The sequence below is a fragment of the Siphateles boraxobius genome, unplaced genomic scaffold (assembly GCF_051911475.1).
Source record: "Siphateles boraxobius isolate OS27281-9 unplaced genomic scaffold, OSU_SipBor_1 46, whole genome shotgun sequence".
NCBI classification, from domain to species: Eukaryota; Metazoa; Chordata; class Actinopteri; order Cypriniformes; family Leuciscidae; genus Siphateles; species Siphateles boraxobius.
The window spans coordinates 1,055,001-1,080,545 of record NW_027509097.1 but is presented as its reverse complement, the minus strand read 5'-3'; the positions used below and the strand labels follow the sequence as shown (position 1 = coordinate 1,080,545).

The following is a 25,545-nucleotide window of genomic DNA, read 5'->3' as shown; positions in this document are numbered from 1 at the left end:
CGATTCCAAGCCCTACTCAAAGCTGATTTTAATCTGCTCTCTGTTCTGTGTCTCATTGATTCGTCTTTCGAGAGATGCTCACGGCCGTGATGAAGAGGAGAGGAAGCCTTGTGACACCTGAACATCACAGGACATCGAAATCAAGATTTCAAGACAAATTAGCTTTATAAAACGGAACTGATTTGAAATCAAATAGATTTATTCAAACGTCATTGTATTCACATTCTGATGCCTTTATGTAATTTGGCATAAGTATGAGAGGCTGTGCAATGTTGTACACGTCAACTGGAAGGGAAAAAAACGTTTGGTAAAAGCATCAACCAAATGCATATATATGTAATATAATGCTAATATATTGCTACATTAAGCAATAAGAAGCCTTGCGATTCAGCAAATGTAATGCTATGCAGCTTTCTGACATCAGATTTATTTACGGATCATCGTATTTAACAGGTTTGATGACCAACAAGGCAATCCAAAAAAAAAGGATACAAACCTCTTTTCTCTCTTTCAGATTCGTTAACATTACAATAGTGGCTGTTTTCTGTTCCCATATCATTCTCCAGAAATCTGCAGCCGTGTCTTGTTTCGGACCTGAAACACAGAGGTCATCTTATGGAGTTTAATTATATCTGACTATAGCTACTGAAACCACACCAACAGAAGTTGTGAATGCTCATCAAATCTTATTTTTATATTCAGATGCACTCACCTTGTGCTCCAATGAACTTATTCTTATCTTTATAGCCCTGGGGAAACCAAGATTTAAAAAATAACTTTAACACTTTAAACTTTTTTGACTAATGAAATCCTGCTGTTTTATGGCAAACCAGGGTGAACAAATTGGTGAAACTTTACTTGTTGAAGCCTTTTTGTATAATGCATTCACAATGTTTGTCATAAATAATCTGTTACCAAAGGTAAAATGCATTATAATATTTGCAGATTCTGAAATCAGTTGTTTGACGTGTTTAATGCATTCAACTTTCTAAAGGCGTAACAATGAATAGTATTATAATGTATTATAACTGTGGTTATAGTTATTGCATTAAACATTATATAATGAATTATAATTAATTATTATATTGCATTATATAATTAATGCATTAAACATTTTAAGATCATAGGATGCATTATAATGTGCATTACAAGGCATTATTAATGCATTAAAAATACTTTTATTATGCACTATATATAAAGGCTTTAAGTAAAGTGTTACCAAAATGTTTTGCTCTGATAACAATTTGATAATGGTTCTTTACTAAATGATGCAATGCATCATCATTTGCAACATAATTAAATGTAATTAAAAAAATTATTTCCAAAATGTTTATTGTTGTTTCTCATGCTTAATATTGTATTTTGAACAAGAAATGCATGTTTAAACAATGAAATTAAATTAAACAATTCTGACAACAGAGTGCTGCAGGCGTGATCGTGTTTTATAATGGCGTTTTTCATTTTAAAAGTAAAATAAGGTCTGTGGTAGTAAACATAACTTGACGATACTTGTTTTGGATGTTTTGTTCTACAAGTTGCTAATATTTAGGGTGTGAGTGTGTGCAGTATATGTTACTTATTACAGAATATGGGTGTGTGTAATTTACATTGTGGATGTCCAAAATGTCCAAGTATCGTCAACTTATGTTTACCACAGTCATTATTTTACTCATAAACTGAAAAAGCCATAGATAATTCTCCAGGGAATAGGTCTTCTGGTTTGGACGTCACGAATGCAGCGCTCTAGTTCTTTGTCAACTTGATCGCAGTGCATTGATGCATTTTACGGCATGGAAAATCACTTACGTCAATATATGATGCATTGACATAATCTGAACATGGGACCCCATCGATCGGTGTTAAAATCACTCTGGAATGATCATCTGGATTGCAGGGAAGACAAAAATGTTTTGTTTATTTCTAAAAATAGACACACATTTGATAGACACACACTTTTAGAAGAAAAAAAAAAGAGTAAAAGTAAAAGAGTGAATGACATGGATCCGTGGGCATAAGGAACTGAAAGTGATCAATGCAGTATTTAGAGAAGTTGAGATTAGACCATGAGTCAAAAACTCAGTGTGATATCACAAGTAATGAGATGAGCTGATGTACAGTATGAATCATTAATATCAAAATATACGGGGGTGATCAGTGTTGGGAGTAATTCGTTACAAAAGTAATGCATTACAGTAACATATTACTTTTTGCTGTAACGCAGTAGTGTAAGGCATTACTAATCAGTTTTCAGTAATATTTTACTCGGTACATGTTCAGTAAGGCTTGCGTTACAACAAACTTTTAGTTTTAATTGTAAAACAAACAAAAAACAAAACAAAAAAAACAGGAAGACCTGGAGACATTAACGAATGAAAAATGCAAGTACGCTAAATTAACTGTTCGTGGTCAGTCAATAGCCGCGTGTGGTGTCCAACAAGTCTGTAAATAAAGACTAAATGGCAGCGTCTGATATATTTTTTATAGCGATTTATTTTTTGCAGGAGTGCCGTAAGGTATGATTTCGGCCTCTGTGCTCGCGCTGGCCAGTGGAAAAGCAGCTAATGGTGAAGATGGCATGAAGAAGACTACATTCGCGAGATGGACGTATGAGCATTAGGCTATTCGTTCCGTGTTTTCTTTCTAAACAGTTAGGCTATGTTTATTTGGTATTTTTCATGTTTTCATCACGCAATCATGTTTTTGATGCCGTGGTGATGCGTTCATGTAAGGGCGGCGGCGCTGCCGATAAAGCACCTAAAAGCTGTCACAAAGAACCGGCAAAAGCAATGATTATGAATATGTCAAATATAGCAAGGAGACATTTTAATTGTTTATTAATAAGGTCAAGATGAAGTTGACGATGCTGACTCGCGATCTTCGCAGTAGTGAATGCACCAGAGAGAAATGCACATTTCATTTCATAAGCAGAGAGAAGTCTGTTTTCTTTCGTTTTGAATTGTTCTGTTTACAAGTAGACATTTCAATATAGATATATTTTTCAGTTCCGTGAATAGGCTATACTTATACGCTGAGTTTCGGTTCATTTATGAGACGCGCTCCAGTTCACGCGCTTAAATCCAGGCAATTGGTTGATGAAACATTGATTAAAATTAAGATACGCTTAATACAAAACGAAATTCACTTTAAAGAAAGGCTTTGTGTGTGTAAGGTCTCTGTGAAAGTTTTAAAGCAGTCTTTTAGTGCCGCTTCAGAGCGGTCGCGTCCGTAACGGAGAACTGTCACGTCTGTAACATTGTTTTTTCCTCATATTCCAATAAATATTTTATGTTCTGTGGAGAGCCAACCCTTCTTCATTGTCCCCCCTCTTGATTGTCTATTTCCATAATATTAAATATAAAACACATGTGTAGACTGATATTTTTCTAATGTCTGGACTCCTTTCAGGTAGGAGCCTATGGATAAACAGACATTTCAATATTTTGGTATTAATGCATTTTCTGAGAATTTATATTTCAAGTTTTGACTGCAAATGTCATGTCCATAAAGCTGGAATTCCCAAATTTTAAATAATTTATCATCAACTAGTTTTGTGGTGTAGGCCTACGTATTTTATAATGCTATGTTAACTTCAAATAATACTAATAGTAATTTAAAGATGTGGTAGCATTGGAACTGGACGGGAAGGATAACGCTGGGAGTTGGAAGGGGTGTGTCGCCATTCTGCAGGTTCGTGGATCTGAGTGTCGCGATTTCGGTTTCATATCGCATATCGTTACAGCCCTAGTCATTTTAGAATGTTAAGTTCTACTCCTGTATAGTTATTTTGGTGAAAGTAACTCAAAAGTAATACAGGAGTAATGTAACGCATTACAATTCTGAGACAGTAATATTGTAAGGTAATGAATTATTTTTAAATAACAGTAACAAGTAATATATAATGTATTACAGTTTGGAAGTAACTTGCACAACACTGGGGGTGATATTTATTCCTGTCCATTTCTCCTGCATTAAACACGTTGATTATGAGAACTGATTACCATCTAATCTACCAAGGCTGTAATGTGTGGCCTTGTTATGAGATGATCAACCATATTCGCTTGACACCTGTGACTGGTCATAATGTTTCGGCTCATCAGTCAGAGAGAGAGAGAGATTCACACAAGGTTTTTTCTCCATTCTGTCACTGATGGAGTTTGGGTTTCTTACCCCTGTCGCCTCTTGCTTGCTTAGTTCAGGACACTTAATCTTCAACAATATTATTGATCTGACTGCACTGACACTACTGGATAAGAACTGAACTGAGCTGGATGATGACATCAGTGTTTTCTGCAGCACTGCTTTATGGATTAAATTATTTCATAACTGATGATCTTTACAACGGAAGTTAATCAAAACTGAACTGACTTCAGCGGAACAATGACACTATTTTCTTTTTAGAGCTGCTTATTACAGCCGAGATGAACTCAGTTTGCGTCATTAAATCATCCTGTTATCACTGTAAAGCTGTTTTGAAACCATGTGTATTGTGTAAAGCGCTATATAAATAAATGTGGCTTGACATGACTTAGATGAAAAGACAAAGAGAGAATTCTTACATGGTAAGATGTTTGGATATCGGTTCTTCTCCTTGTTTTCTTCTTTATTGGCCTCATCACATGTTCCTTGCTTCGAACCCCCTGGTATTGACTGTCAACAATACAAAATGACATGTTAACAAGACTAAACCAATGGCCATACCACCCTAAGCGCATCTGATCTTGGATGCAGTATTAAACAAATCTTTTTTGGACTTGGATGGCAGCCGGTTTGAGAAATAACAGATTTCTGCATTATAATTAAAAGAATTCTGACACACCAATTACTTTGCATATGCTGCAAAATTTTGCATTGTGTTTATGTACATATTGCACTCTCTTGTCTCTACACAAACGCATTGTTGTGGATCAGGCACCTGAGATATTCCCCCATCATTAAACTTAAAAAATGACTTGATTTCATTTAACTAAATTGCACTTGAATTGTTAGCTAACACATTCATTCTTACAGAATTGTGTATTTAAGTAAACCTGATCATGCTGTTCATATTCCCACCAAACTCGTCATTTTGTTATTGCTGAAAATGAATGATATTACTGACGCTTTGTTTCTGTATGTATTGGCCATTGTTTGACCAGCAGAGCCACTTCCATTCCAACTTAAATAGTTTAAGTGTCCATTAAGATTGTTGAGAATAAACATCGTTTCCATGGGACAGAAAATTCAAATGGATCATTGAGTGTGTCCCTGAATCATGGGCCTGTGAGAGGAGTGAATCTTGAATCATGCGTCTAAAAGCAGGAGAGAGGGACATTCTCGAATGAGTCAATGGCGGATGACTCCTGAACATCTTAATTCCAGTAATTCTCAGTGGGAAATGAGAGCAGTTGAGCCATCAGCAAATGTGGAAGGATATTTGCTGATCCACATGAATGCGCTGGAGTGTTTCTGTTAATAACAGCACGGTAATGCACCATCAGCTTCTTTACGAGCCACAAGCCAAATAACAATCTCTCCCCCGAGTGTTGCCACTAAACGCAAAAACACAAATGCTGAACTTTCAGCAACATGAGTGATGTAATCAGTGTAAACAATAATGAGTCGCAGCACTTGCAGACGGGATCTAGTTTTGTATTTATTTGTGCAATTTTCAGATCACCATGATTGGTGTTGAAATAATTGATACCAAATTACCAATAAAATTAAATTTCTCAAATCTCAAGACTGAAATGCTCAGAAACATACTATTAGAATAAATGAATAAACATTAAATGAAATTTTAAATTAATGACATTCAGTTTTTTTTAATGATTTCTCAATTAAATAACTAGCATTGTCGTCACTACATCATTATTAAATAATATATTAAAACTGATTGATGCTGTTGAGATTCAGGCATGTATAGGCCGTTTTCTGACTAAATGTGTGTACAATTTCGATACCACTGCTAAATTAATATGCTGAGAAACGTACTACTAGACAAAAATGAATAAATATTAAATCAAATATTACATATAAAAGTACTTTGCCTCAATGTTTTCTCAAATAAATAACTAAAATTGTCTTCACTGCATTGAATATATATATATATATATATATATATATATATATATATATATGTATGTATGTATATATTTATTTATTAGGCATAAATGTGTTCATGTTTAATTTTGAAGGGCTTATTAAAGCTACTAAAGTCATGAGTGTTTTTCTTGTCAATATTATTATTATTTTTTTTTTATCTCTAACCAAGATCAATATTCTTTTAAAATACAATCTTTACATGCACACAAAAAAAAAAACTCACATTATACTCTTCCCGGAAGAGCTTCCCATCATCGGCCGAGCGTATCCGATACTCTTCTTCCAAGTTGTCTACTGGGATGGGGAAATAAGTTTTGGATGTGGAAGGGGATCTTGGCAGTAAGACCACCGTCTGTTGCTCTGTAGAGGAAAGACGTAAATTAATGTCATAGACAATCACTTGAAAAGTAATCAATCTTTAGAAGATGCAACATTTTATGTGAATTCAATAGACATTTACTTCACGGTTTAAACCAGGGGTCTCCAACACGTCGCTCGCGAGCTACCAGTAGCTCGTGGCCTGATTGGAGGTAGCTCACATATCGCATATTTTGCGCTCTCAAGTTCGTTATTTCAAATGTAGGAAGCTCATAATTGAAGCGACGCACTCATTTTTTCCATGCGCAGCAAGATGAAAAATCCATTAGCTACTAAAACTTCTTTGTCGTTGTGGAGAGCGCAGTGCATGGTTGCATAGCAATGACAGACGCTACGGGAAAATCGGACCGAATTTTACTATTAATAATGAAAGATAAGGTAATATGCATTGTGAACGTCAGTAATTTATCTTTTTTGACTCATTCTTTTTATAACAACGATTTAAAGGCTGAAATATGCGAGCTTTTTATAAATCTTTTTTTGTCAAAACTTTATTTGAACTTGTAGGCTATGTAGTAGATAACATGTCGCAAGACACTCCTTTAAAATCTGACCATTATTTTTAATGTTGTTATTTTGTATATGTAAACAAAAAGTGCAAATGAATTCTAATTATATTTGTTATTTGCTGGTGTTCGACATAAACCTTGGTGAATGGATTTTATTGTGTAGTATTAGTACTTTTTGAACAGGATTCTGTGATAACTGATCATTTTGGTCACTATAATCATGAAATGAAATTTTCAGGCCATTTCATCTCTAGTTAAGATACACTATAAAATCAACTATAATTATGTGTTTTTATAGTATAATATGCAAAGTACAATTTTCTTTAAAAAAAAAATCTCTGATTCTGTTCTTTTCTCTGACATTTAAGGGTGACATATATAGGCCTACAAAAACTCTTTTAGGTCTAAAACAGTTTAGATAGTTGTTAATATGAGAGTTATGAGACATTATTTAAGAGATTTAAGTATTGTATTAGCCTACATGAGTAGCTCTCGGCCACTATATTTTTTAAAAAGTAGCTCTCAAATGAAAAAAGGTTGGAGACCCCTGGTTTAAACGATATGTGCAAAAAATACAATCACCTCACTAACTGACACACACGCACATGCAAGTTGATTGACAGGTGGTGTTCCACTGTTTGTATACCTATTAGGGCAAAAATAAATACCTTGCTAAATTGTATCTGAAAGTGACTTTGTTTATAGAGCTGCTGTATAGAAACGTTAACACTTTGATTGCTATTTCAGGACAGCACATTTTCTGACCTTTTTTTATGCTGGCTTTCATCATTGGAGTGTGCGTGTGCGCGCGTGTGTGCGCGTGTGTGTGTGTGTGTGTTTGTGTGTGTTTTACACATCCAGGTGAGGTGTATAGATAAATTTGCTCAGTATCATCAATCATGATTGGGTTTCATGTTAGGGTAGACTGCCAGTAAAATTCTCTAAAGTTAGATCTCTATTTTTAAATTCTATAATTTAGAGACAACAAAATTGTTCCACCTAAATATATAACAGGACACTGTTAAAATACTTTTTTATTTAAAGAATATCATGTCAAACAGTATTGTCACCCAGGAAAACATAATAAGGGTCCGTTCACACAGAACACGTTTTTCCATTCCATTTTTGCAAGAAAGCTATCAGCATGCCTTTGTAAAAGAATCATATTCAAAGAAGCATTATGCATATATGCTTCATAAAAGCAAGTGACCCTTGTAGCACCAAAAGAAACCCACAACCATTGGTTTAGAGGTTAGACAGGGTGAGATATTAGTTTAGACGTCCATGCCTGTTCATGAGACACAACATATACCTGACCTTCTGATGGCCAGCCAAGATCATCCTCATCATCATCATCATCATCATCATCATCCACATCTATATATTCCTCTAAACAACACACACATAATGACCAGTGTTACTCAGGTGTACATTAGCGTTCAGACTTAAAAATTAATATATAAAAAAATAATGGTGAAATCATCTAAGGTGCTGCTATGGAGTTCACCAGTCTCTATGATTTTCTGTTCTCTGTTTCGGGTTTCAAGTAATATAATTGTAAGTATGAGCAATAGTAAGTGTTTTTCTGCATAAAAAAAAAGCATGTCTGCAGACTTAAACACTACCGTTTAAAGGTTTTGGGTCAGAAAGATTACATTTTTTTATAGGTATTAATACTTTTTTTCAGTAAAGATGCATTAAATCTATCAAAAGTGACAGTGATTAAAAGTATAATGATTTCTAAGATTTCTATTTCAAATAAGTACTTTCTTATATTTATCAAAGAACCCTAAAACAAAGTATCACGATTTCCACAAAAATATAAGCAACATTGATAATAATCAAACATATTTCTTGAGCAGCAAATCAGCATATTAGAGTGATTTCTGAAGGATCATGTGACACTGAAGACTGGAGTCATGATGCTGAAAATTCAGCTTTAATCACAGGAATAAATTACATTTTAACACATTACTGTTTACAAAGTAAACAGTTCTTTTCAGTAGTGAAAATATTTCACATTATTACCGTTTTAACTGTATTTTTTTTTATCCAACCATTGAACGGTAGTGTAGATCAAAGAGACAAACACACAGAGCGTGCGGCACAGAGTGCTGGAGAAAGTTGGTAAACCACTTCCTTTACGCAGGTGTGACGTTCACCTCTGAACACCGGAACAATCTCAGATTCAAATGTTAATATGAACACAGTCAACTTTTCCTGCATGTATGGAGCTTGTCGCTCCTGGCAAACCTGAGTGCAGTTTGAGATCCCTAGAGGAGACTGTGAGGAGAGAACAATCTGAGATTCTGGAAACTAAATACAAGCCTAATCTCATCAATTGCTGTCTAAGAAACACAATCTAGTCTTATAGAGACTACTTTTGTGATTTATCTTTCATGGCTAACCATGGGCCACAGCTTTTGTGTCAAACATGCAAACTCTAATAAAAGCAAAGAGGAACATATGCTTAAAAAAGAACCTTATTCCTCTTTCACAATGCTTTAGTCATGTTTGAATATTTTTGAGGAAATATTGATAATGGAACCACAAACAGCATTATGTTGCCATGTATATCGCTGTATCCATGAAACAAAACAATGCATAATTTGGTTACACTTTATTTTAAGGTGTCTCTGTTACAAAGTAATTATAGATTTAAGTACTGTGTAATATTAAGAAACTACATGTACTTTCTATAGGGTTAAGATTAGGGTTTGGTTTGGTTAAGGGTTAGATGCGTGTAATTATGCATCATTTATAGTTATTACTATAGTAACTACATGTAACAATGACACTGTCAAATAAAGTGTAACCAAATATTCAATACACAGAGTTTAGCCAATGCTAACCATGTTTAAAGATTCATTTTCTGCTCACTAATATTAAACTAGAAAAGAAAAAGTACGTCAAGATCAATTTTGCTGTTGGCTTTCAAGTCTTGCCTGAAAGTTGAGTTTAAAAAGTCAATTTTTTTTTGAAAACTTTAAAATATGTTATTAAAATAGTTAAGATTTAGTAAATAATCAAGCCATGTTTGTGAAATAATTTGTTAACTTAAATAAAAAATCTTTGTATCAATTGTCTGGTGTTTCATTGTAAACATCACAGATGCAGATGACAACATTCCTCAAAAATCAGCATAATATAATCTATAATCCACAGCCAAAGTGACCTTTTTAGGCAAGTGCAGAGTCATTCTGGATAGAATAAGGTAACAAACACGTTTAGCACACGCTCACGTCCTGCTCTCTTCAAGAGGCACATTACATCTTGAGGCAACAGGAAGCCGAATATAACACGTTTGATCAAGTGAAACTCACCAAGACGTCTCACTTTACAACAGAGCGTTCAAAATCAACCAGTTACTTTTATCCAATCTTAAACAGCTGACCGATTCAGACAGCAGATAAAGAAACCGTGTAACATTACCTTGCTCTTCCAAGATGCCATTTGGTACTTTCTTGTCGACGGCTGTGATGACAGCTTTCCTCTGGTTTTTCAACCTGAAAGACAAAAAAGAAAAGGAGGGATAAACATATCAAGAAAAGAGGATATATACCACAATCCTAAGTCTTCAAGTTTGTCTCACCAACGAAAACTCGAGCTCTTTTTCATCAGAGGTGCTGTTTCACACTATCTCCTGCTAGAACCATGTGAAAACCTGTGGCTTTACTTCTATGTGTGAATAAATATATGTGTGTGTGACAGCATGTCTCAGTTCCTGTCCCTCCCTTAATCAGAAACGGGCGGAGCTTGTGAGCATGACAGACTCACAGTTTTTAACTCACAGTGTTTGTGTTGTGTGACATACCTGTGGCAAAACCAGGTCAGCAACCCTAGAAAAAGCAGCAAGACGGACAGCCCCAGCAGTATGGGCAGGATGTGTGTGTTGTACGAGTCCTCTAAAGGAAGAAGGAGAGGCAGTTAAACCCACAGTGAACAAAAGAACAGGAAACTGGCCCACGAACAGAGCCGCTGGAGCCGGAACAGACACACTTAGCGTTTGAGTGAGGTATGGCAGCCAGTCAAGCTAAGGCATTATTAGTGATTTAATAGAGAGGCTGGAGCTGTTTTGACTGCTGGGATAAGCATCGCTCATTCATTTAACAGCGGGTTTGACAAGAATCATCCGCTAAACCCTGCGATCAGCACTTTACTGCAGCAGTCTGCGTAATCCACCGCAGATTTAACACAAATACACACTAATGCTTACGTAATGCTTAAACACTGACAGCAACCAGGATTCGAATTTCATCTCGCTGCTAAATGTTATACAACAACAAAAAATGGTTACAGTATTATTGGTGGGTTCACATTTTGACCACCGAGCACTGAGTTTACAACAGTTTTCCAGTTATTTGTGAGAAATGCCTACATTTTTTCATAATTTTATAGAGGTTCCAATAAAAAAATAAAAAAAATAAATCAATTAAAAATGTCTCAAATTTAAAATAGCTTCAATAAATAAAATTAGATTTTCTGTAAATAATAATTCTGACAGTAATATAGTGGTTTTCATTAAAAGTTTAATGTACTGTAGGAAATTAATACATTCTGGGCATTATATATTAAAAAAAAAAAGGTTTGATATATAACCTTTTTTGAACTACAAAAACAAATTTGACATGAATTTGCAGCAAAAATATTTTTTTTAATTTGCGAGAGCCCCTCTTCAAAAAAATTAAAAAAATGTTTGCACTGTAAAAAAATTATATAATCAATAAGTTATGACATGTTTTTACATTGCTTTAACTCAGGGGTCGGCAACGTATTTGTCATAAAGTGCCATTTTTAAGTTTCCGAGGTTCATCACTGTGCCACAACCCGTATATAAATCCCCCCCTCCCCCCATATATAAATAAACATATATAAATCCCTCCCCTCCCCCCATATATAAATCCCTCCCCTCCCCCCATATATAAATAAACATATATAAATCCCTCCCCTCCCCCCATATATAAATCCCCCCCTCCCCCCATATATAAATAAACATATATAAATCCCTCCCCTCCCCCCATATATAAATCCCCCCCTCCCCCCATATATAAATAAAAATATATATAAATCCCCCCCTCCCCCCATATATAAATAAACATATATAAATCCCCCCCTCCCCATATATAAATAAACATATATAAATCCCCCCCTCCCCCCATATATAAATAAACATATATAAATCCCCCCTCCCCCCATATATAAATAAACATATATAAATCCCCCCTCCCCCATATATAAATAAACATATATAAATCCCCCCCTCCCCCCATATATAAATAAACATATATAAATCCCCCCCCTCCCCCCATATATAAATAAACATAAACATGTTTTAAATATTCATAATGGCTAACACAGAAATAGTACAGAAATTAAAATGTTTCTCATTTAATTTGTTTTAGATTTGTCATCTTTGTTTTCAGGCCTAAATTAGACTTTGAAGAACAGATTGGACCTGGTCATTCGTGTTTTTACTGACTACTTTCTGTTTTGTTAAAAGTGTTATACTTCCACTTGGCAACATAACTGCATCTCACTACTTTTAATGAAGACAATTGTGTGTTGAGCTTCAGAATGTAAGCTTAACTTTCCGTTTCATTTGCGCCAGTTTGCACGTCGCTTTGCTGAAGAGATGCGTGTTGCAGCAGCGCTGTCATATCTATAAACTGGGAGCCGTTATAACGCTTGCATGTTTTTTGGGTTTTTTTTTTTTTACCAATTTGGGAGGAGTAAAATTTATATTTGTGACTTCAACAAGCATATGCATTTTGTTCATTTTCATCTGGAATATGTAAAAGTGTTCTCTGTCAGAGGGCATTTGTCTCACGATTGGATAGCTTTCCAATCAGAGAAAAAACATGAAGTGATCAGGTAGCCTACGCACCTGAACGGAGTTTCCACATGCATCACAGTCATTTTAAAATGTATGGAATGTTTAATAAGGACTCTATACACTTCGTTGAAATGTATAGCATTAACTATTTACAGCGGAACGAGTTGTAAGAGGTCAGTTGGATAACTTGTTTGTGCTGATGCGCAGTGGTCGCGCTAATGGTTTGTTAGAGCTGCACGGTTTCATTGACTTGTGCAGTTTAATACTCACACTTTAATAGTATTAATAACTCCTAACTTAATAAAACAAGCTGTTACTACAAGGAATTATTACATCAATATGTAGATTTGTATATAGGTGGGAGGTAGGCTACTTTATCTGAATGAAATACACCCCTCTCGCGCTTGCTTGCGTGCCAGCGATTAACCCTCCGCGTGCCAGCCTTAGGTCGCCAACCCCTGCTTTAACTCATCAAAATATGTTAAGCAGTTCTCAACTTTTTTAAGTTATACAAGTTTCACTTTAAACCCATTTTTTAAGTCAGTTAATGTAATTTAAGTTGAAATGACTTAAAGGTGCAGTGTGTGATTTTTAGCGGCATCTAGTGGTGAGGTTACGAATTGCAACCAAAAAAAGTTACGGTGGCCGACAGGAAAATATGTCATCGTCTGAGACAGCAGAGAGTAGCCAGTTCAGCAATTAGGTTTCTTTACAAGGATAAATTAAGAAATCATGTTTACTTAATCATTCAGTAAAACTACTCATTCTAAGGTAATACAAATATAACGGTTCATTAAGTAAGGTCTTTATACACCACTGAAAACTTGTTTTTCAAGGTAGTGATGAAACGCGCTCTGTAGCGCTGTGTGTTCACATGACCACACAATATGTCGACCTCCATAGTAGGGGTGCGCCCGCGGTTATGGAGATATAAATGTCTCATTCTAACGTAATAAAAACATAACGGTTCATTATGCAAGGTCTTTATACACCAATGAAAACATAGTTATGGATATTATATTGCATTTCTGTCAATAGATCCTCAGAAATATTACACATTGCACCTTTAAACATCCAAGTTGATTGTACTGAATTTAAGGCAGCAACTTTTTTTACAGTGTGTATAAATCATCATCTAGCGCCACAGAGTGAAACAGCTGTAACATAGGATCCTGTTTTCACACATCAAGACTCTTACAAATGCCAAAATGAATGGAAAACAAAAGTACAACAGACAATAAAACAATGATGGATGGATGATTTGATTGCAAAATAATAACATATACAGCCTATACGTATAAGACATTCTAAAGGTATTATTTCTTTATTCTTTATTCATGAATTTATCTTCAGTGATGGAAAAATTGCTAAATAAAGTATTTTGTGTGTATGATAAATGGGATACTCTCCATTAAGAATTGGAATAATTTGGAGAGAAAAAAAACGGTAATGCTCATTTTATTATTATTATTATTATTATCAACTATAAATGATGAGCACTTACCAATGCCATTGGTCTCTGTTGAATTGGATGTGTCTTGTGGAGCTTCTGTTACGACAAAAACAAGGACCATTGTGTCTGCAAGAGAAGAAGAGAGCATATCAGTGAATTATTTAGAAATATACTGATAATTTCCTTACTTATATGTGACTCTAATCAAAAACAACAGAGCAGAAATACATCCAGCACTGTATAACTGGACACAAGCACAAATGTTTCACTACTTTTCCACTAGATGTCACCAGAGTCATTTAAATACAGTTCCAGTAAATCCGAGAGCATCTCTGCACTGACATTTAAAGGCTAGAACTAGACGCAAACTCTTAAACTTCACGTTCTCGTAGATTACACATGATTTTTTAGTTTTGGGGGGATTTTAGGAGCACATGTGCTATCAAGCGGGTTAAAAATAAGATCCTTATCTGAATAAATGTAGAATTTAGAATTCTAGAATCTGGATTTAGAGGTGTTAGAAGGCTCATCTGACTCTTAATCTGTTCATTATTAAACCTGAAAGGGTATTTTTGGGGCGGAAAAGCAGATTATTTACTGTTCCCCATCAGGGGTGTCTGCCGTTCCCCTTAATCTGCATATCACATGACTGACACATTTAGCAGTGGCAGAAGAGCACAAGACTGAGGCTCTCCTCATAATTTGCTCTCACTCATTACTCAAACAGTAGGCTACATGATAAAATATGCATCTTCCTTTTGGTTAGGGGTATATTTTAAATCCCTAACCCACAGTAAAAGTAAAAGAGACGCTTGAAAGACTAGTAAATGCATAGATGAGCAGAGTAAGCCATCAGAGAGAGTGTTAGTGTGTGCTTGTGAATGTAGGCCGGCCTCTGTCTTCTCTATCTGGAGGGCAGATGTCGTGGGCTACTTCTGGGAAAAGCCACAAGAATTGATTCAGTCTCTGTTCTGCTATCAGCGCTGCTCGAGAGAGATAAGATACTCCACAAAACACCCACGCACAGCCGCCGATGCTCTTCATTGAGAAAATGAAGTGGGTGCTGCTGCTAATTCACTAAACCAGCACAATGCATATATAACACACATCGGTTACAGACAAATCCCTGTGGTCCTGCAATGCAAACCACTCAACACCAGAGAGAATCCTGTAGGTGTTCAAACTCCAACACTGACAAACTATCAGCAACAAGTAGGGTAGTTCATGTGAAGTTCGTATGTATACTTTAAAAAATTAACATGCTGATTTTACATTGACTTTTTACATTTGACATTAACACTCATTTCTCATTTCTTAACGTGCATAATTCAATAGTGCAGGTTATGCCAAAGATACACTATATTGTTTTAAAAGTCTCTAGGTTGCATTTATTTGATTAAATATACAGAAAAACACTAATATTGTGAAATATTGTTATAATTTAAAAGAACTGTTTTCTATTTGAGTATACTTTAAAATGTAATTTATTCCTGTGATTAAAGCTGAATTTTCAGCATCATTACTCCAGTCTTCAGTGTCACATGATCCTTCAGAAATCATTATAATATGCTGATTTGCTGCTCAAGAAACATTTCTGATTACTATCAATGAATTGAAAATAGTTGTACTGGTTGTGGAAACCATGATGCATCTCTTTTCAGGATTATTTGATGAATAGAAAGAACAGCAATTATTTGAAATATAAATCTTTTGTAACATTTTATGTTTTTACAGTCACTTTTGATCCATTTAAACCATTATTTCTGTAAAAATGATCAATTTCTGTTTTTTATTAATTATTTCATTAGTTATTGATTACTATTGATTATTATTCATTAATAATTATTATACAATTCATAATGCATTATATATATATATATATATATATATATATATATATATATATATATATATATATATATATATATATATATATATATATATATATATGTAATTCTTTATTATTCATTTCTGTATATTTAATTTATATTAATTATTAAAATCTTACTGAGTCCAAACTTTTAAATAGCATTGTATAATATATTGAATCCAGATGAAAAAAGACATCTTAAACCAGAAACCAGATACCTGAAAAGTTTTCTTTAAAACCAGACACAAAACACTATAACGTGTTTGTCACACCACAGAACTGAACTGAAAAAAAAGCAGCTTATAAACTTATTATAATTTAAGAAAACTTTAAGTAAAATAAATAAATAAATGGAAAGTTATATCACCCCACACTTTGCATACATACTTAACCTAAAATCCTGATTATGAAAAAGTTCATGGACATTTTCTCTCAACTACTTCTTGTTGCATTATCAGCGTACACCAGACTTTCTCCCTGGTAACCTCACAGACTGCATCATTCATCAGCCGGGAGTGAAATCAAGTGCTTTCTGCATTAGCCGCTGTGATAAACCGTGATCAAATGCTGCATTTTCCGACAGTATCCCAGAGCACACCGGAGTCCGGACAGCAGCAGAGTGTTTGAGTCGATACACTATCCAACAGCGATTAATAAAGAGCTGAGAGCTGCCTGCAGTGGCACAAAGACTGATGGCAGAATTATAATGAGAAGAAATGACCCTCCCCGTTTCATGCGGTATAGGGCCGATAGCCAAGCCCAGGGAAACAACTGCACAGGTAAGCATGAATACATATTCCATGGCATACATACGGACTGCATCCGAGTCAATGCATGCAAATGAACAGAATCTTGCAATCGCATATGCTTTTATGCAGAGGGACTTCAGCATGTCTCTGTGGAGATACATGGGGCAAGAGGTATTGTTCAAGGGCACAGTGGGGACAAGTTTTTCTGTTCAGTGTACACACACACACACAAACACACACACTGCTGTGTTTTTGCTAGGACACAGGGGGAAACTGTTAAAGTAAGTGGGGCAAATCAGTGACACACATAAATCAGGCAAACGGGTCTGACAAATCTGTGTCTCTCAGACTCCAGAGTGTTAATCGACTGTGTGGAGCTTCTCCCAAGTCCCGTTTCTTTAAAAAACAGTTTACCTCGGAAAAAATAAGTACAAATAAAAATCTGTCATCGTTTACTCACTTCCAAACCATTTCTTCAATGGAATAATACAGGAATTGTATGAGTGTCTCTTTTTCACAATGACAGTGAATGGAGACAAAAAAAAATTATATATATATATATCATAAAATTAATCCATATGATGTGTGTGCCATAGTCTAAGGCTTCTGAAGTCATTCAATAGTCTTGTGTTAGAATATACTGAAATGTTATTCATTACTCTATTTTTATAAGTAGAAAGAAATTTGTATTTTTATTCAGCAAGAATGCATTAAATAATCGAAAGTGACCGTAAAGACTTTTTTAAATTGTTACCAAAAAAAACTACTTTCTATTCATCAAAGAATCCTGAAAAAATCATCACAGGTTGCACAAAAAATAGTAAGCAGCAAACTATTTTCAAATAATTGATAATAATCAGAAATGTTTCTTGAGCAGCAAACCAGCATATTATAATGATTTCTGAAGGATCATGTGACACTGAAGACTGGAGTAATGATGCTGAAAATTCAGATTTACCGTCACAGGAATAAATTACATTTTAAAATGTATTAAAATAGAAAGATATAGTTACTTTATATTATATAATATATTTTACAATTTCAAATAAATGTAGCCTTGGCGAGCATTAGAGACCAAAAAATGGTAGTGTATAGAATACACTATTTAAAACAAATATATATAGATATATATTTTTTATAAAGGTTACATTTAGATTACACAACAAAAATGATGGTAAAGGTAATCTAAATCCCCTAAAGATAGAGGAAATGAGCATGCAAAATTAAATATTTAATATTGATGAATTAAAAAAAAACCTTATGTCACCTAATAACCGATATGGTACCAATATATTGTGAATAAAGTAAACGATGACAGAATTTTTGTAAACAAACTAAGCACTAATGTCAATTTTTACCTACAATGAAACCTTTCCTCCCGCCTCGCCTGTCTTCTTCCTCCATCCCTGTGTCCCAGACTTCCCTCCTTCAGAGAACATGTGAGTGTTTGCTAGGGTCAGGAGCGGTCTGCTGTCTTTGCTCTCAGCATATACAGTCATTACTGTAAACAGGTCATGGGGTAAAGCTAGCAGACAGGCTCCATTTATACAAAAGGCATTTGCAGATAGCCTTGGGTGAGGCCTTAACCCATCCACAACATGTGCCGGAAACATCCCTGGATGCTCTCGATGTATTAAATGGTAAGTGAGACTATCTCTGTTTGTGTTTGTGTGTGTGTATTTCTAAGCTGCTAACCATGAATTAATGATGCTCTGTCATGGGGGTTTTTAGCCCACACGAAAACTCCCAGCGACTGCTCGGTCTATAAATGAGGAACGGTCCTGTGTTCGCACAGACATGTCATTTCCTTATGCAATCAGCAAAAGCAAAAAGAACAAAAGTATTTGTGTATGCTTGTGTATGAAGTGTGTATGAAGTGTGTAAACGTACTTGGGTTGAATGTGTCTGACCAAATTATCAATGCACCTGAAACAAATGTACATATATGTAGGGTATAGATATGTTCCAAAACCTACTGAGCTGTTCTTGCTATAGTATCTACACAGGCAGCATCCAAACTGAAATAAAACTTCAGAAGCAGCGGATCTGGACTTGAACTCTACTAAGTAATAATTAAGCCCTCATAATGTAAAATGTAGAGAGAAACTTGCTTCCAATAGAATTTGCTTATAATAATATTGCAATAATGTAATAAGCATAAAAAAATGCACATCACACAAGTACATTTTTATATTACATATATAATAATTAAATAAAAGGGGTGAGATTCATAGCTTAGTAGTATTTATAAAGTAAAATATAGTAAACTCCCTCCTTCCCCATCTAGACTGTTGACTAAACAGTAATTTTACAGATTGCAGGAGCTGCTTAAAACAGCATTACCAACCCACAACATTGCTGGACTCGGTCATCATCAGCTTATAATCAGGTGACGCGTGTCTGTCTTTAGCTAACTGAAAAACACACCTGAACTGCATGAGAAATTAAAAACTGCTCACAGTTTGCAGTTTATGTTTATAGTAGAGATACAACCGAAAATAAGAAAAGTGCAGAGGAAAGTATAACAAAATGTCTGGATTCAAACACTCAATGCCGGCACGCACCGCACCTCAACATGCCAGCACATGTGCGACAGCCACGACAGAAAAATACATGCACTTTACATAATGAGAAAAAACACAATCGTTGAGTTCGCTGATGTGAGCAGTTTCTGCACTGCAAGTGTCAGTAAAGTAATCATGACTATTTTTGGGTAGTTTATCTGGGCATCAAGCAGGTCACCAGCTGAAAAACACCAAAAACTCCTCTAAAAACAGCCATACATAGAGTATATGTTAGGAACAATTGACAACGGCCTGTTGAATTATTAGCACCTCGAGTGTGCATTAATTCAACGGCCCCGAATCAATAATTCCACTTATTCCAAGGTTAACACACCCTAAAACATTGTTCAGATGATGTAGATATTCAGATCAGAGATATTTAGTGTGTGTGGATTACCTCAGTCTGGCTGGATCTACTTTAGCCATGCGTTTCCATGAAAATATTTGCACACCTTAGAACGTCCGTAAACCCCCGTTACAGTTTTTTTTATTTTCATTCTCCGAATTCCTGGCAGGTCTGACAGAAAGTCTCTTGAATGCTGCTTGCTGCTGTTAAAGATGATTTTGCTACTTTTCTCGCCTCATATCATTCTGTTCTATCTGTACATGTTATTTGACCGAATGACAGTGTGAGTTTTAACACTCTGTCGTTCACATTTCATCTCAATTTGCATTAAAATATGACAAGTGTTAAAGTGTTAAAGAACATATCACTTAAAGAAAGCAGAATAAGACAGAACATAGACACGAGTCACAATTTTTTGTGCTGTTTTATATATATATATATATATATATATATATATATATATATATATATATATATATATATATATATATATATATATATATTTAAATTGTCATAATGCAAAAAATCTGGTCCTGAAAACAGGCTTCATTTTCTTTAGACAAAATATCATTTGTAGCTCATTTCTTTTGTTTTCTGTATTAAATATGACTCAGATGTGTTCTAGATAGGTTTTTAGCCAAATAATCTACTAAATTGATGTTGATCTTTGCTGGACCAGCTGAGTGTTGTTCTCCTGCCTTCTACAATACTGTCTCTGTGAATCAGACGGACGGGACTATAGGAAACTAAGCGAGGCACATTTGGTCTAATTCAGAGAAACCTCAAAGCAAAGTCAGCCCTGGGAGATGCCATTAAAACCAGTTCAACCAACAGAGAGCAAAGGCCTTTTCATTTTCTCATTCTATCTTTTTATAATCCTTTTAGATTGCATTTAAGTTCTTCAGTTTTCATTAATATCCTGTCTTATAAAAGGAGGTCTTTATGCTCTTTCTCGGGATGGGCCATCTGCTATGTGGGTTTATACACACTGACCCATTTAAGAGAAAGAGCCTCACCCAACACACAAACCCACAGCAACCACAAAACAACACTAAACACTAAACATTCAAAGCGAGTCTTGACCATCCACCCAAGTTAACCCTCCACACAACTTCCAATAAAGGCATGTTTGCCTTGGGCACAAAGACACCTTGCATTAATGCAGGCCTGCACAGGGAGGTCACATCAGATATACAGAGACCCGAATGATGCCAGACAGCAGAGGCATCATCATCCTGAGGGTTGCCATGGAAACGTGACAACCGATGTGGTTTGAGAAACGAAGATTGCGGCCTTGGGCTCTGCATGGGAAACACACACACACATATGATCACGAAAAAATGCATCAATATAGCGAGCCTAGACCATGAAAAAGATCCAACATCAAAACTCGTATTTTTAGGACAGGTATATATGATCATAATGTGACTCTACGCCGAACATATTGACCACAAAATGCATTTCTGCTGGTTTAAAATGTGTATTTTTAGTCCAGAAACATTTCTCATCGCTCATTTCACTCTGATGTTTGCTGAAATATTCCCTGGAGAAACACAAACTGACACGCAAATCAATTCTGCTACAGCCATCCGCAGATTGAATGAGAAGCTAATGCTGGTTATGCAGTAACGTGGATTTAAACAATATTGCATTTGTCGAAGTACAATTTGTCAAGGCTGTCTCATACAACTACACCTTGTTGCTAAATCTTTACTAAATATATCAACCTGCTGAAGCCGAAGGGTCGACCGAAAGAGTCATCTTGTGCCAGAGCTAATGGTGCTTCGGGTACAAACATCTACTGTATATTACTTCAGAGAACTGCGTTAGTCAAAAACTGAAAATTCTGACAATATTTACATGTTCTTTTAAGCTCCGCAATTTTAGAACATATAGGAAAGAGTGTTATCATTAATAAAAACTAAAAATCAATCTATTAAAACTCTTTTTTGTAAATTGAAATGAAGCTGAAATAATGTGAAATACGAATATTAGAAGAAAAACTTACAAGACAATTACAAATAAAATAAGTTAAGCTAAAACACTAACATTTCTAAAAATAAAACTGAAATAAAAATATACTAAAGTCACCATGATATCAAAATGGACTATTCTTGTTTTTTTATTGAATATTTCAGTATGTATTATAAATGAATATAAAAGTACACGGTTGTAAACATATATATATATATATATATATATATATATACACACACACACACATATATACACATATATATGTGTGTGTCCTTACGTTTTCCAGAACACTTTATTTTCCAGTAAAACACCCCACTGTTTACTGAAAGAGGCCAACACCTGGCCAGGCCAATAAAATGGAACAATATGTAACTGTTCAATGGCCACAAGTAAATTTCAAACAGAAACCCTGTTAAACACCCAACTACAGTTTTATGTGCAACTGGCAAACTTTTCTTTGAAGAGGAGTGTGTGCTGACAGATGTACGTCACAGGCCGTGCCAGCTGAGCTTTTACATTCTAAATTCAACAGCTGATCTTCACAGCCAAGCTAACCTGTGATTTCACATGAAACGAAAGGCCAGTTCCCCAAACACAAATTAATCCTGAACAGATCAACATTAGCAGATTAATTCTAGGGTTTACTGTATACTTTAGTTGAGTGATGCACATTTTGTGTAAAATCTACACTGATGAACTTGACATTATTAAGAGATTGATATTTGGCTGGAATAAAATTGCTCAGGAACCTACAGGTGAGAAAACTGTGCCATACTAACTTTACATGTCCTGTAAATGTGTGTCTGTGTGTGTGTGTGTGTGTCTGTGTGTCTGTGTCTGTGTGTGTCTGTGTGTGTGTGTGTGTGTGTGTGTGTGTGTGTGTGTGTGTGTGTGTGTGTGTGTGTGTGTGTGTGTGTGTGTGTGTGTGTGTGTGTGTGTGTGTGTGTGTGTGTGTGTGTGTGTGTGTGTGTGTGTGTGTGTATGCGTGTATATAAACAATTATTTATTAGGCTGGGAAATTAATTATGCTGCAATTTCAGCTTTGACATCCTGGATGTATACTTAATGAAATGTAATATAAAAATATTAGGTTAATAAAAGGTATTAGGTTAATATTAGGTTAATCTAAAGGTAATTTTTGGCTCATGAATATTAATAAGCTAGCGTGACTACAGAATACAACACAGCATCAGTGCAAGCTAATTACTATTCATGAGCCCAGTGTTTCAATATAGTTATTATCACAAGCCTGTTGTATTGCATCAGAAGACTTGGAAAATATAGAGCACAATTTATGAACTAATTTCATTTTATTTTATGATGCTTTATGCCCTTTCATTAGTACAATAAACAGTTTATTCCATGTCAAATCACAACCAGCTTTTCAGAGCATGCTCAAGCTTTTATTTTGACGTAACACAGCAGGTTCAGTCAGATCACTCTCACCCTGCAGAATTCCTCAGAGACCGTTTCCAGATGCCCGGCTCTCAACCTGACAGACTACAGCATGCCGTGCTGTGTGGGAGCAGACTGCCAGTGCCATGTTGTTGATTAAGGTTGCATAAGACTGTTTTTCGCTCGGATTGGCTTGTGAGAAAGAACTATAAAAATCTGGACCGCACTGGATTTACACTGAGTGCTATTGTCCTGATCACACACACACACACACACACACACACAAACAATCCCCACATAAACACGCATTCACAACAAGAGGCCACTGATCTGAGCCCCTTCAGGCCGAGTGTCTGTCTCTCTCGCTCTCTCTGTCTCTCTCTCTCTCTCTCTCTCTCTCTCTCTCTCTCTCTCTCTCTCTCTCTCTCTCTGCAGGCCGGGTCACATGAGGGGGGCGTGGCCACTGCCAACACAGTGCCAGTCTGACCCATCAATCAGAGCAAATTAAGAGGTAAACATGGTAAAAATACTCATACCTTCCAAATACCCACAGCTGCAACAACCTGCGGCAAAATCTGAGACTGAGTCGCAATATTCTTTGAGTTTAAAGTCAACATGAAGCTGCATTTGCAACCCATTTTGCTTCTAAAATCGGACACATTTCTGAATGAAACAGGATATTGAACGAGAATAAAAAACGTAGGGCGGGACTTGATTTTATATAATATTATCTGAAATTGATTGTAATGCAACACTGTTTGGTACTACCACCAAACTAAAATTAAAACTATTAAAAATAATTATCATTTATTAACAGTAGATGAAAAATTGTAACTTAAAAAATGTAAATAAAAATGAGAAATTTTGTCTTGGCTAATAATTGAAATGAACATGTTTAAATTGAAGTACTAAAAAACTAAAATTAATAGAAAAAAAGCTAAATAGAACTATTTCAAAAGAAATCAATAAAAGGAATTAATGAATTTTGCACAATAAAAACAAAAAATAATTTCATTTATTAACTTTCTCATCATGCCTTTGGTTTATTAAAGGTGAAGTGTATCATTTCTGCACCACTAATAGCACCAAATGGAATTGAATAACTATCCCAAATACCACAGGGTTATGTTAATCTAACACAAAACTGCGCACTTCACCTTTAACACCACATTTGACTGGACAGATATTGCAGTGAAATAAACAGCTAATCAGAGTCCAGCTCTCACCATAAGCCCCACCCACCCATGACCGATTGGATCAGAAGAATGTCAGTCTCCGCTGAGGATACTACACAGGACAGAGTTGTAAACCAAGGGGAGCCGTGACATTATAACATGCTCTGATGAATCGGATGGTTCATTGTGAGAAAGAAAGAGTGTGTGCGCACATGTTTGTGTGTGTGTGCTGGCATTTTATTAATGAGACATGAAATCCATGTCGGAAAGCAGGGGAGGGCAATCCCAGGTTTGATTGGTCCTGAGCCGAGACAGCGCAGGAAATGAAAAGACTCAAACGATCGTAGAGAGAGAGAGAGAGAGAGATGAGAGATTGAGCAGACAGAGGAGGAGAGACGTCTCTTGTGTTTTACCATTAAAGACGCCGTCTGGATGGAATCATCGGGTTACACTTCATCCACATTGCAAACCTTCTTATTGACCGAATGTTTACGCTGCTCTTAGAATTATAAGAATAGACATTGAAGCTCCAAAAATGATAAAAAGCACCATAAAAGTATTACAAATGTAGTGCATGCTTCTTGTGCACAATATTCCAAGCCTTTCAAAGTCACATGATAGCTTTGAATGAGCAACGACATTCAATCATGTCAACGACATTGACATCAATCAATCAGCATCTTATTTTCTTTGAAACTAATTAATTATTTTATTCAGCAAGGGTGCATTAAATTGCTACAAATATAAAGACATTTATGATGAAACATTTCAAATAAATGTTCTTTTCAATTCATCAGATAATACACAGTTTCCATCAAATATGTTTTCAACACTGATCATTTTTCTTGAGCATCAAATCATCATATTAGAATGACTGCTGAAAATCACGAGACACTGAAGACTGGAGTAATGATGCTGAAAATTCAGCTTTGATCACAGGAATAAATTACATTTCAAAATATATTCAAATAGAAAACAGTTATTTTAAAATTGTAATAATATTTCACAATATTACAGTTTCCTGTATTTTTGATCAAGCAAATGCAGACTTGGTGAGCAGAAGGTCAAACCTTTGAACGGTAGTGTACGAGTGGACTCAAAAGAACAGAGCAGCGAATAAATATATACATTTGAGCTCATTCCTCACATTAAGCTATCATAGACTTCATAAGCCTTGGAAGACAGCACACCGGTCATACTGACTACTTTCATAGT

At 35.4% G+C, this 25,545-nt stretch overlaps 1 protein-coding gene and 1 long non-coding RNA gene across 16 annotated transcripts in view; one reads left to right on the top strand and one right to left on the bottom strand.

Annotated features, from left to right (window-relative positions):
- LOC143709691 (uncharacterized) overlaps positions 1–25,545 on the top strand; it is a 759,555-nt gene that overhangs the window by 182,477 nt on the left and 551,533 nt on the right. The window lies entirely within an intron of this gene.
- The window catches only part of ptprea (protein tyrosine phosphatase receptor type Ea), a 77,289-nt gene that overhangs the window by 11,754 nt on the left and 39,990 nt on the right, over positions 1–25,545 (bottom strand). For 7 of the 15 annotated variants that reach the window (XM_077200239.1, XM_077200240.1, XM_077200241.1 and 4 more), the window contains 9 exons: positions 14,306–14,380; positions 10,783–10,873; positions 10,401–10,474; positions 8,286–8,357; positions 6,305–6,441; positions 4,557–4,647; positions 1,807–1,883; positions 713–749; positions 497–594 (listed from right to left, as the gene is read on the bottom strand). In XM_077200239.1, the coding sequence (XP_077056354.1) occupies positions 497–594; positions 713–749; positions 1,807–1,883; positions 4,557–4,647; positions 6,305–6,441; positions 8,286–8,357; positions 10,401–10,474; positions 10,783–10,873; positions 14,306–14,375 (747 nt within the window). In that variant the 5' untranslated portion in view covers positions 14,376–14,380. Of the gene's footprint in view, positions 1–496; positions 595–712; positions 750–1,806; positions 1,884–4,556; positions 4,648–6,304; positions 6,442–8,285; positions 8,358–10,400; positions 10,475–10,560; positions 10,702–10,782; positions 10,874–14,305; positions 14,381–25,545 lie in introns of those variants that run through there. The other 8 variants (XM_077200246.1, XM_077200249.1, XM_077200248.1 and 5 more) reach the window with 3 other exon arrangements.